The 12,636-nt window shown below is 40.5% G+C and overlaps 1 protein-coding gene across 1 annotated transcript in view; it reads right to left on the reverse strand.

Annotated features, from left to right (window-relative positions):
- LOC137984479 (uncharacterized) overlaps positions 1-12,636 on the reverse strand; it is a 40,132-nt gene that overhangs the window by 21,210 nt on the left and 6,286 nt on the right. The window contains exons 4-14 of the mRNA XM_068831650.1: positions 11,047-11,399; positions 10,641-10,871; positions 9,537-9,842; positions 7,993-8,103; positions 7,485-7,718; positions 4,399-5,088; positions 3,924-4,042; positions 2,894-2,949; positions 1,440-1,585; positions 740-829; positions 489-607 (exon numbers count right to left, since the gene is read on the reverse strand). Of these exons, the coding sequence (XP_068687751.1) occupies positions 489-607; positions 740-829; positions 1,440-1,585; positions 2,894-2,949; positions 3,924-4,042; positions 4,399-5,088; positions 7,485-7,718; positions 7,993-8,103; positions 9,537-9,842; positions 10,641-10,871; positions 11,047-11,399 (2,455 nt within the window). The remainder of the gene's footprint in view (positions 1-488; positions 608-739; positions 830-1,439; positions 1,586-2,893; positions 2,950-3,923; positions 4,043-4,398; positions 5,089-7,484; positions 7,719-7,992; positions 8,104-9,536; positions 9,843-10,640; positions 10,872-11,046; positions 11,400-12,636) is intronic.

Genomic DNA, 12,636 nt, shown 5'->3' on the forward strand with positions numbered 1-12,636 from the left:
TGAACAAGAGACAGTCATTTTTGTGACGTAATATGTCACCGTGGCAACGGGCAAGCCGCGTAAAAAACACCCCTTATTTTGTCTTTAGTTGCTTATATCTCAAAAACGAACTCTGGGACCCCCATTGTTCATTTCTGAAAAGTAATCAGAGGGGCAAGATGAAACTTTCTGAAAAGTTTAAAAAAATTCTGTCTAGCGGATTCAGAGTCATCTTAATTCAGTGATTTTTTAGGGTGGCTCTGAATCTGCTCGACAGAATTCTTTTAACGTTTACGGAAAGTTTCATCGTGGCCTTCCAATCTCTTTTCAGCAATAAAAAAGAGGGTCACCGGGTTCGTTTTTGAGATATGAGCAACTAAATCCAAAAAAATAGGGTGTTTTTTCTGGGCTTTCCCTTTGCCAAGGTAACTTATTGCATCACAATAATGATCACATCTTGTTTGGAAATATTCGGGTTTTTTCTAACACATGTGGTGCCGATGAGTTACCTCACTCTCCAGCCAAGATGTTTTGTTTTGAAACATGGCCGATTCTCTGTTCATCAACTCTGGATACAAGGTCTCTCCAATTATCTCCAAACTTACATTGATGTGAAGGTTAGCAGCACCTAAGGACAAAGCAATGAAAAATTGTCACCTTTAGATCGGCAGATTCAAGGAACGGTATCTAGAGTGTCCTAATCTATTATTATCAATGACAGGTCGTCAGTAATATCCGATGAAGGTCACCGAATAAATGCCATGTATTAGGTCTTGAGGCTCGCTCCAGGAGACGGATAAAGTGGTATTAGTTATCTTTTGGGTTGTAACAAGAAGAGGTTGGATGTAAACTGCAGAAAGTCAATAACACATATAAGTCATAAGGAAAACAAACCTCGTTGCCAGGGTCTCTCTTCTCTCAACGACAATGGAGGCAAAGAATAGAGACCCTGGGAACGAGGTTGAAAGAAAACACGATAGAACTGAAAAGAAACAATGTTGAGAACTGGTCAAGCCTTACTCAGGTAATCTAGTCTTTGGTTTTTAGTTTCCAAGCAAAGGCCTCAGAATAAAAAAAACACTGAATGGCACAAACAGCGCCAACCGACAAACGAAAGTTGCATGCCTAATACAACGCTTGTTTTGCGCTTAATAATCAAATAAAGTTAAAACATACATAGAATCCATGCGCCCAAATCTGGTTCATTGTCGTAATCGTTTTTACGTGCGTATCCGCTAAAACAACGAAAGCTCGCTGTCAAGAGCTTATCCGGCTTAAACCTTGTTGTAATGAGGTACTCTTGGCAATAATACCGTTTCATAATCAGTGCCCAGGCACCAAACATGAAGATCACAGGCGCTGACCAACTATATATAAAGCTCCGTTCTGAACTGAAATAATTGGCCGTTTAAACAACGTGACCGACCTCCCTTCAGGGGGGCAAATCCTGGTTTGCTTACCGTCATTTGCTTCCATGGCAACAAGTTTAACCGGGATGCTACCCAGCATGCTTTGTTCCTTGAGGCTTGTCTCAAGTGGCTCGATTTCATCGTATCCAGTCCCCTTAAATTTCACTGTGAAGTTGACGGCCAGATCGGCTAAACTCCTGAAGAGAAGAAATGTCTTTTTCAATAGCAGTGGGCCGTTAGGGTATGTATATTTAAAAAATATTTTCTTTTTAAATATTCTTGCTCTTTGGCCATTTCAACTTAATCAAAAACATAAAACAAACAGAGGCTACGAACACGATGATAAAGCGCATATTACTTTTGACTTGACGTTTCGTATGCTACAACATACATCTTCAGAAGTGACGGTTGTAGCACACGAAACATCAAAACAAAAGTAAAATGCGCTTTATCATTATGTTTGTAGCCGCTGTTTGTTTTATGTTTTTGATAAAGGCCCTGGGAACTAGGTTGCAGGGCGTGGTAACTTCATTCTCGTTCCCAGAGTCTCCATTGTCGTCTCTCCTCATCAACAACGAGGTTGTGTTAACCTGAGGTTAGCTACTTAAAGTGCCCCTGTGACCAAAAAATCAATTCATATTTTTCTATGGATTTCAAACCTATGTTAACAAAACACTAAGTGACCCACGTTTTAAGTCTTGATTTCAAAAAGACACCTCTTTATTTTAACTGTAATTTTCCTATTTAATGGTCCGCCATTACTAACATTATGTTCTTGCGAGAGCTGGATCGAGGAGAAAATGACGTCAAAGGCTCACTTGTTTAAGAGTGCAATACGTTTGTACGCCGCAGAATTAATATGCAGCACGGGGGTTTTGGGCTTTCAGACTTTTAAATTCTTGCTTTGTTTATATAATAAGCTGCGTTCACACGCTGAAATCTTAAGCTAGTAAGCTAGTGAGCCTCTCACGTCACTTTTCCCTGGATCCAACCGTCTGAGGTCCAATCGGTCAGTTTTGAACGTGCGTAATGGCGGACCGTGAAATCCAAAACTTACACTCAAAGTAAACGGCCTTTGGATAAAAATCAAAGCTCAAAATTTTGCCAGTCAGGTGTTACGCAAACACACTTTCAAAATCTGAGGGAAAAAAGGAAGTGGTTTTTTTTTTTATCACAGGGGCACTTTAAGATTTAAGACCCTGAAGGGGGCCAGAAGGGTGGATTAGCTGGAGACACACATCTCAACATTTCTTGATCGCCAAAGGCTGCAGTTCTTGCTAAACAAAGGTAGAACTGTGTAAGGACGTGCTGAGGCTCAAAGGTCCTCGCGTGCTCTGGGAATATCTCACTTTCGTCTTCACACAGAAATGTTCAACGAGCATTGACACAAAATGTATATCAAAGTGTGAAAAAACCTATTTTATTTCTTTTATCAGAACTTTATGTTATCAATGATTTCATTCAGTAACTGATTATTGAGATCTGCAAGTTGAAGCTCCTCTTACCAGAACAAAAAGTTGTCGATTCTTGAAATTGAAGGTTCCTTGTGAAGGCGTTTGATCTGGTGCAAACAAAGATCCCACACTTTCAAGATTAGCAGGTTTATTACATTTTCAGACAGTACGGCTCGTATGACTTCACCGGGTGTGCTTTACTGCGCAATTGGATTAATTGGTAAATAATTCGTTGATATAATCTCCTTCATCCTTGAAAGGAGATTTTTTTTTAAAATTTGAAATTGTGCAAATAAGCCAGACAAATAAAGCAATCATGAAGCAAAGCAAAAACACGCAACCGGCGCAAAGCGCGGGAAAACACACGCAAAACAATTACTCACGTTCGATTGGCTGACATCGTGGTGGGAGATTTTCAGGTATCAGCCAATCAACAAGTGAAGAAATAATGCAAAACCAATATAAGGTAGAAATTAAATGGGAAATGTAAGGTGGCTCAAACCAGTTTCAACTCTTCCAAGTGATCGGCACCACAACGTTGTATCATGTATTAGCAGTATTGTGGTACCAAATGAAACACGAATCAGTTTGCTGAACAAGAGACAGTCATTGTTGTGACGTAATATGTCACCGTGGCAACAGGCAAGCCCCGTAAAAAACACCCCTTACTTTGTCTTTAGTTGCTTATATCTCAAAAACGAACTCTGGGGCCCCCATTTTTCATTTCTGAAAAGTAATCAGAGGGGCAAGATGAAACTTTCTGCAAAGTTTAAAAAAATTCTGTCTAGCGGATTCAGAGCCATCTTAATTCTGTGATTTTTTAAGGTGGCTCTGAATCTGCTTAACAGAATTCTTTTAAAGTTTGCCGAAAGTTTCATCGTGGCCTTCCAATCTCTTTTCAGCAATAAAAAAGGGTGGTCACCGAGTTCGTTTTTGAGATATGAGCAACTAAATCCAAAATATAGGATGTTTTTTCTGGGCTTTCCCGTTGCTAAGGTAACTTATTGCATCACAATAATGCAACACATCTTGTTTGGAGATATTCGGGTTTTTTCTAACCGATGTGGTGCCAATGACTAACCTCACTCTCCAGCCAAGATGTTTTGTTTTGAAACATGGCCGATTCTCTGTTCATTAACTCTGGTTGCAAGGTCTCTCCAATTATCTCCAAACTTACATTGATGTGAAGGTTAGCAGCACCTAAGGATAAAGCAATGAAAAATTGTTATCTTTGGATCGGCAGATTCAAGAAACGGTATCTAGAGTGTCCTAATCTATTATTATCAATGACAGGTCGTCAGTAATATCCGATGAAGGTCACCGATGCATCTATTCTAGAACGAACTCAAAGACGTTAACGGGATTGTACCCCTCTGCTCTAAGAGAGGAAGTCTTTTTTAAGGGGGAGGGGGAAATTCTCCTTTCATACTTGAAATGCATCGTTTCGAAATTTGAACGACTCCGTAAGAAGTCGCTTTCAAGTTCAGCCCGTTAAATTCTAAACTTATTTCCCTTTAAGGTCGTGTAGTTAAACTCGAGGGTGTGAAATGAGTTACCTTTGTAAAACTTGAACAATTTTTCAACCTGCAAATCTGTCAGCGTCTTTTTCCAAACCACAAAGTCATCAAACTTGGCTGCAGGAAGCTGACTTGAACCGAGAAAAATGTTTTTATCACCTCGCGATACGTTTCGATCCTGACAATTTTGTACCACACTCGCCTCGGTGAGTAAGTACCCATTGCGGTATATTTTGAGCTTATTAGGCCAACCGCTCTTTGAGTATACCAAATGTGTCCATACTCGTTGGGGAACGCCAAACGTAAACGAACATGACCTAAAAGAAGCTCTCAGTAGAAGCGTGAGTTCTTCTCTGCTTCCATTGCCCTGATAAAGATGTATTCCCTTTTCGTCTTCACGGCCAACAGAGAGGAACGTCTGTGCAATACCAGGTCCTTTGCTTTGATATTTAACCCACAGGCTTATTGTGCCTTCTTTATTTACTGGCTTAGTGAATACATCGGCCTGATCAACGCCAATTCGGATGTGCTGTGCACCCCCAGATGCTTGTACGGCTCGCCTGCGAACTCCTGCAGTTTGTTTAAGGGCGCCACGATTGGATTGAGCCCATATTTGACCATGTTCGTCCTTGATGTTGTGGACATCATCGAACGTCCATAAATATTCGGAATCGGACAAGAGGTCATCAACTTCAAAAAGGTTGTACGTTTGTGCAAAAAAATCAGTTGCTGTTAATAGAAAGTAAAAGACTATCTTGCAGGACTTAGGTTCACAAGAAAGCAAGGCAAGGGAGACAAAAGAGTCATCGTTGACATCTAGGAAGTCAAGACCGAAGTGTCCGAATGCCAAAAAATAGGGAAAATGATAACAATTATGACTCAATAAATATGGTAACTACATCTGTATTTCAACCTTCCTGGCCCTGTGGCAAGATTTCAAGATTTCGCCCCACTCCTTCAGAACCATGACAACGGAACCACAGTCGTTGACGTCAGATTCAGGAATGGAGTGAGGTCACCTGACAGAAGGCAGGTCATAAGTTCAAAAGAAACGACCATCTTGTAACCCGCAATTTTGGACGTGAGTTCCTCAAAGAAAATTTTAAAAATAAGGGAAAATGACCCAGAATTGATCAAAACAATGGATCACCGTTCAAGTTCCGCGAGAAGGCTGTTATTTGAGTACGTGTTCTGCTCTTACCAAATTTTAATAAACTTACTTTCACTCAGTTAAGCCATTGTCTGTACTCGATCACACAGAATAGCGATTAGTGCGCTTAAACGTAAGCAACGAAGACGGAAGCGGGTATTGAGAACGCCAAAAAAACAACCGGCTTTTGGTACATACATTTGCCTTCTTCCGGAGGCAAGAACATGACAAGGTAAAATCTGACGGTACGTGGAGAAGAACATGGGCACACACCAGTGAATTGCTTCCTTTCCTCCGTTGCTTTAACGCGGCTCCTAACAGTTCATTTCGTGGATTCTCTTCATCTACATTATCCGACTTCAAATCGTGAAGTTTTTGTGATAGCGAGAGGTTGCATTTTTGGGAAGTTGCTTATTTTCAAATGAAAACAAGAAGCGAGTGAAACGCGCTGTATGATAATGTTATTTAATTTACTGCATACCAATACACCGTCGTATACACATTAACAGAAGGTCTTACAAATAAACATAAACGTTACCATTGCACTTGTAAAACTCTGCTCTCAAAGATATATGGTGGTGCCAACTCTTGGGAAGAATACGAATAAAGCGTGTGAAGATGGCTGGATTCAGCACGTTCCAGACGATGGTGTTTTGGTCGGAGTTACCCGTAAAAACCTAACGACAAAAAAAAAAAAGAACAAGCATACCAAATTGCAGCAAAAACAAAAGAACGCTTTGCGAAGCAACTCCCACAATTGAACAGTGTGTTTGTTTATAAGTGCACTGAGAACGGAATTCATAAGGTTCATTCCTTTCGCTTTATGCTCTATCTGCATGACCGTCCTTGAGAGGGCCTATTTCCATTCCTAGGGCTACGCTAAGACGGGAACTACGGGAACACAGAAAGCACTGAAAATAACGCTCCAAGAGATATCTCTGTTGAAATATGTGCTACTCGGCCAAAGTTTGGATAAATGTATCCCTTGGGTGTCTGAGGTATGCTGTGTGCGTGTAAGAGCGTTCTATTTCCATGACGCTTGATTAACTTTCTTCTGTTTATATTGATTTAATTAAACATACCTTATCTGAGCCATTCTGTTGGAGCACTGTGAAAACACTTCCGTTCATACTGTAAGAGAGGGAATAAGTTTTTACCCACTGAGGAAGATCAGATCTTCCTTGGGTGGCGACCTTGCCTACAGTAACTGATTTTTGAAAGTCCACTTGTAACCACTCCTCGATTGTTAAGTGTTTAGATGACCAAGCACCAGTCCTGCTAGAAGTAGGTTGGAAGTTAAGTCTGGCGTTGCGGGCTCCATGAACACGATCGTGTTCAGACGAAGCAATAATCTGTGAATCCGATATGACATAGCCTTCCATGCCCAAAGGTCTGCAACAATCTTCTGGAGCGACCGCACATGAAACTGCAATACACAAGCAGGCAGAAGTAGTCTATTTTAATATTTTCATAAAATTAACGGTTACAAAAAAGTCAGGCACTTACTTTTTTAAGTAAAATATAGCACGGAAGAATGTGTTTGTCCCACCGTTTGCATTTACACTGAAGACACCATTACACAATAAGGTTTGTCTGCGAAAACAGCAGGGCGAAAGATCTCAAATGGCCTCCAGCTTTCACGACGAAAGGTTTTAAGATATTGATAAATGAATAAAAAAAAAAGAAGGAACATAAGACAAAATAAAACTGAATTAAAAATGGCTTTCTATCTTATAGGACTCACATCCAATAATAGCTTTTTGTGATCTTGGTTCCCCCCACGGGGGAAAGAAAATAAATTTCAACTTTCTGCACTCTTTGGGATTAATTGTTTTGTTCTCAGCCAAAGCGCACGCTCAAAATATTGCACGTATATTATTAAGGGTTATCTACCACCAAATTTTGAGCCACCTTTACTTATACGCAAAACGACAAGTGTAGAGCTGTTTTAATGTCACTCCTTTCTGTGACTTACTTTCAGGTGAGGGATCCTCAAGCGTCAGGTTACAGTCCTCTTGATGGCAAATGGAATTCTTTGAAGTGCCAAAACGCCTGCGGTCGCCACTGAGCGCATCTTCATAATAGCAGCGCCATGCGCGGACTGGAGTTGAACTTGTGACGTCATACCGAGCAAATAGTCGTCCACGACAATCTGTTCGACTCGAATTCCATCTCAAATTGCAGTGTTCGTCTCTATGAGCTTGCAACTCTGTGGTGAAAAAGAAAAAGGACCGAGGGCGAGGCATGTTAACTTTTTGTTTGGCAACAAAACTTACTCAACCTATTTTAAGCAAACATTTTTTTGCTATTATGGCAAAATAACCTTTAGAAAAACTCGTCTTTTTCCTAGAGATTTAACATCAATCTAAACAATGGATCAGCTTCGGGGTTAAATGTAGCTATCTTTCAGTACGCAGTCACGCACTCTGAACCGACTGGAGCAAATTGGTTCTTTCATGAACATGTAAGTTCTTTTGAATCACCTTGCCTCAACCTGCAAATTTCTTCGTCTCTAAACGTCGGATCGCAAACGCATTTCTGTGTGATGTTGTCACAAGCTTCATGTTCACTACAGGGAGGATCGCAGAGAGAATCTGAAAACAGAGTATTGCCACACCGGTATTCCATTATAAGTACGATGAAACATTACACACAACATCGGTCGCAAACTCCAAATTGCAACAATAATAAAAGCAAGGTGACACACGCTAACACCAATCCGGTGTGGCCAACTACCACTTTAAGGGGTGCTAAAAACATCCACCTGATATGTTAGCTACGCCATGCTGACGAGGCCTAAAAGGCCGAAACAGCTGTCCATGGCTGCTAATTGACCGGGCGAAATAATTGTGCGCATGTTTGATGTGTTGGCTACACCGGGTTGGTGTTAGCGTGTGTCACCTTGCTTTCATTATTGTTCCAAATTGCACTCTGTCGTTCAAACCCGAAAGGCGCAAAAATGGGCTCAAATGTCACAGCGGAAGAGGAGGAGAAGCGATAGTTCGTTATATTCCAATTGCGTGAAGGGCTGATCGCCCATCCACTGAAAAACTCAATTGCCTTAATTTGATGGTGGTTATCGTCCAGATGGCGCTGCACAACGCCTTTTGAACAAGGGGCTTTTTGAACCAGAAGTTATTGATGACAGTCGTTGTTTGTTTAACTATGCCAATTAAAACTATTTTCACATACCACGTTGGGTCTCTTCCGCTGAAATACAGAAGCCACTAAAGCATCAATTCCCTCACCCTCCGTTAGCTGAAATTGGAATCAAATTCCCCCTACCTCGAGGACAAAAATGTTCAAAGTCAATCTGAGCTAAAGGGCTGAAACAAATTGTAAGTTCTTTTATAAGCTGAATAACTATAAAAAAGAACAGAAATGTACTTTGCGTGTGCTGATGTTTAAGCCAGAGAGTAGCAACTGAAACCACCCAGAAAATAACCCTCGACACACGAAGCGCTACCGTAGCAAGAAAATGAATAGAAAATAAACGATAAATAAATAAATATTGAAACTTAACCTGCGTTGCCTTCTGTCTCTGCAAACGGCACACAGCCATTTTCCACATGGTGGAGCCATGATCCTCATGCACTGGAAGTGAAACCACTCTACTGGACAGTCTCTCTTTTCACGGACAATAGTTTTACTAAATCCGGCCCCACCACAATGCCAGAGGTGGGGAAAGTGTTCAAAGTAAAAATTTTGTCTAATCCACCACCCTCACGGGTCAAATTCCCATTCAAAGGCAATGCCATTCCCTCTTTTCCTCGCCCTTGCACTACATAATGAGATTCACGTGACTTGGGGTAGGCGTGACAAAGTGACCCTCTAAACGTGACCTTAACCAAGACACTAACGAAAGACTAATGCATAAAGTTCTTAGGCTTAAAGAAACACCTTGTGACAAACTGTGGCGTGAGTAGAAAGTACCATGAATCCCATAAATCCCATAATGCAAAATCGGTAACAATAAAATTGGAAAATTTAGCTAAGCATGCTTTACGTACATTTTACACTAACATACCTTCTAATACAAGAACCTCGACTTCATCTGCCTGAAATGAAGGCTCTCCAGTGAAAAAGGTACCGAGGGAGTCGATACTGTTATTGCCGAACACACCCCTCGGATTTATTGTCACATTTTGAGAGTTAAAGCAAAGTTCATCGGTGTTGATACCCCAACACGGTCCTCGATTACTGTCACCTCTAATAGCTTGGTTTCCCATCCCTGGTAGCAGCATAAATTTTTCAGCATTGCCGCTTGTCACAGAAGGCTTTAAACTGAACAGGAATGATCTTGTTGACGGAATGCTTTGAGGTCGAGAATAACCTGGAATGACGATAACACATGATGACGTCTGTATTTCAGAATTATTTCCAGGAACTATGCAATTAAGGTTTTGGTGAGAAGAACACTTAAACGAACTTGCCAACGTCTGTTACAACTGAATTCTTCTGGTCTTGTTAATTCATAGTTATGCAATGATTACAGGGCTGTCATACGTGACCAGTTGTAGTCTAAGGGCTAAGATGCCCTTCGATCAAAATTAACGTTTCCATGACCTGATTTAAATTATATAAATTTTCTCACTTTAATTTATATACAATCTAAAACGGGTATGCTAAAGAATTTGATCAATTTGGTTTAATGCCACCATATAAAAACTCACACTACGTGTCTTCGCCTTAGTCTGCTCTCGATTTTTCTCGGTGAGCAAAGGACTGAACGATGGCGTAAATTCAGGAACACGTGATTTCTGCCGTGAAGAAAAACGTGACGGATTTTACTCAATCTTCGTCACAAACTTGCAATTTGATACTTTAGGCCCTTTTGATCAGTGGGTGGAGAGTGTACCGAAAAAATGCAGGAATTAAACACCGACGAAAAATTACCATTTTCCTTGAATCACATATTTTCTTTCAGGTACTGTTTGTGTCATGGTTGGGAAAAAAGGGTAATGTTACTTAAATTTACAAGATTCAATCAATCACCGATTTGTTTTAGACAATAATCAGTTCTAACGCTTGTCATATGCGAGACTTGTTAATTCCGACAATGGGATACATCGCTGTTAATGTGAGCAGGTTTTAAGTGACACACAATAAAAAGTAAAAAAAGTGAAATTACTTTTCCAGCTCTCGTCTGCGAAGCCTCCAAATAAGTAAGAATCTTTTCTGGCTATCGTCACTGTCGGCCCCTTGTTGTCGCATTGATTATGGAATACGAAACTTTTCCATCCATCAACAGTAGCCCTGTAACATGGAACCCATCGCCTCTCGCAACCTGTAGACCACCATAACCATCCCGCTAACCTTTCCTGGTGTTCAGGGATAAGCCCAATTAAAGCTGATTTGAACCCTGAAAAGAAAAACAAAATATATTTTCACGTGATATAAACAACTTTGTGCCTTGTTTTCTGTTTCCTCTCCAACCTTCCGCGAGAAAGTGTACCAACCGCTCGTCAACTAAAATAAGCCTACACTTAATTGTTTTAATCATTAATCTAAATCAGTCTTATTTAAGGTCTTTTCACCTGAATATTTCCAAATTGAAAATTTCTTGACTGTAACATTTCCAACAAGCCAAAACTGAACCTCCGGCCAAGGTACAACATTCCCTGTCCAATGTTGGGAACAGGTGAGGTCTTTTATGAGAAAAAAATCGTCGATATATTCATCCCACATGTTAAAGAGAGCCAAGTTGCCTTTAAAAGCTCCGATGATTAAGTAACCATTTTCCATCCTAACATCTGCGGCAAAACCTGTTTCTGATGCTTTGATAATACCATCTTGGTATAATTTCCATATTCCACCACTGGAAGAACGGGCCATGCAAAGATGATGCCATTTTCCGTCTGTCACGGCAAAACCTTCAACGTCTACAAATCTTCGAAAACAAAAACGTTATTCCATGACTTTGGGCATTTCATTTAATAGAAAGTTAAAACAACGACATTGGCAACTCGCTATATTGAAATGAAGGAGATGGTTTGTCAAGTGAAGAGATGATTTACCCCCCTGGGCCCGGTTGTTCAAAAGCCGATTAACGCTAATCTCAGATTAAAAATTAACCAAGGAGTTTATTTCTCTACTCCCAAATGCTGTTCAACGCTGATATTCGGCAAAAGTTTACATTAGAAGAAGTCAATCTTGAAAAACGAAAATAAGCAAAAGAAACTTTCACCAAAAAGTTGAAAACATGAAACAAAAGTTCACACTAATCCTGGATTACGTTAATCGGCTTTCGAACAACCGGGCCCAGCTAGGTGACTCGGGGATACTCGGAAAAAACCTTGTATATTAACTTAATAATCAAATTTACTCTCACAATATAACTGACGCCGACAGTTGGTTCTGCATGTCGAAACATGTTTTCAAAACTAAAAGTGTCGTCTTTTTTCTTAAAACTAATAAGTGTTATTAGTATTCCTTACTGCTGTAAAACCTTTTTCTCCTAGTTTCTGGGGAGGCTTTTTACTAAAATTTCAGTTTCATACTAAAACTAACCAGTCGCACTTCGTCGCAGAAGCACCATCACCCTTAGATTTAAGTGTTAAGGTTTTTTTAACGTGGAGTTTTTTAAGCTAAAACGACAGCAACTACAGCGCATCACCAGCAACGTGCAGCATGCACTGAAGTACATTTCATTTCCATTCTCTGCAAAACATTAACGTGAAAAACCGTGTTCACGTTTTTTAATGACAACTTGATCATTCAGTAGTAGATCGTTCATTCTCTATCTTTACCTCAAAAGCATTAGTATCAATCCAGTCTTAAGATAATTCGTCAAAGTTGCTCAACGCGAACAAATTGGAGTAGTCGCAAAGTACTAACGATAGAGTAAAGGTGTTACCGTTGTCCTTCTTTAACGGTTCTAACTCCCGCAAGTCGCCTCTATAGCTCAGTGTAGAGTATCCGAACTAGTAATCGGAAGGTGGTAGGTTCGACTCCTCCATAAGAAGGACTCGGACTTTTTCCGAGTGTTCCGGAGTCACCATTAACGAGTCTTCTAGAGCTCAAAGGTAGAGCATCCGAACTAGTAATCGGAAGCTCCTAGGTTCGACTCCCACATAAGAGGCACTCGGATTTTTTCCGAGTATCCCCGAGTCACCACTGACGAGTCT

Source organism: Montipora foliosa, chromosome 14 (genome assembly GCF_036669935.1).
Source record: "Montipora foliosa isolate CH-2021 chromosome 14, ASM3666993v2, whole genome shotgun sequence".
Lineage (NCBI taxonomy): Eukaryota > Metazoa > Cnidaria > Anthozoa > Scleractinia > Acroporidae > Montipora > Montipora foliosa.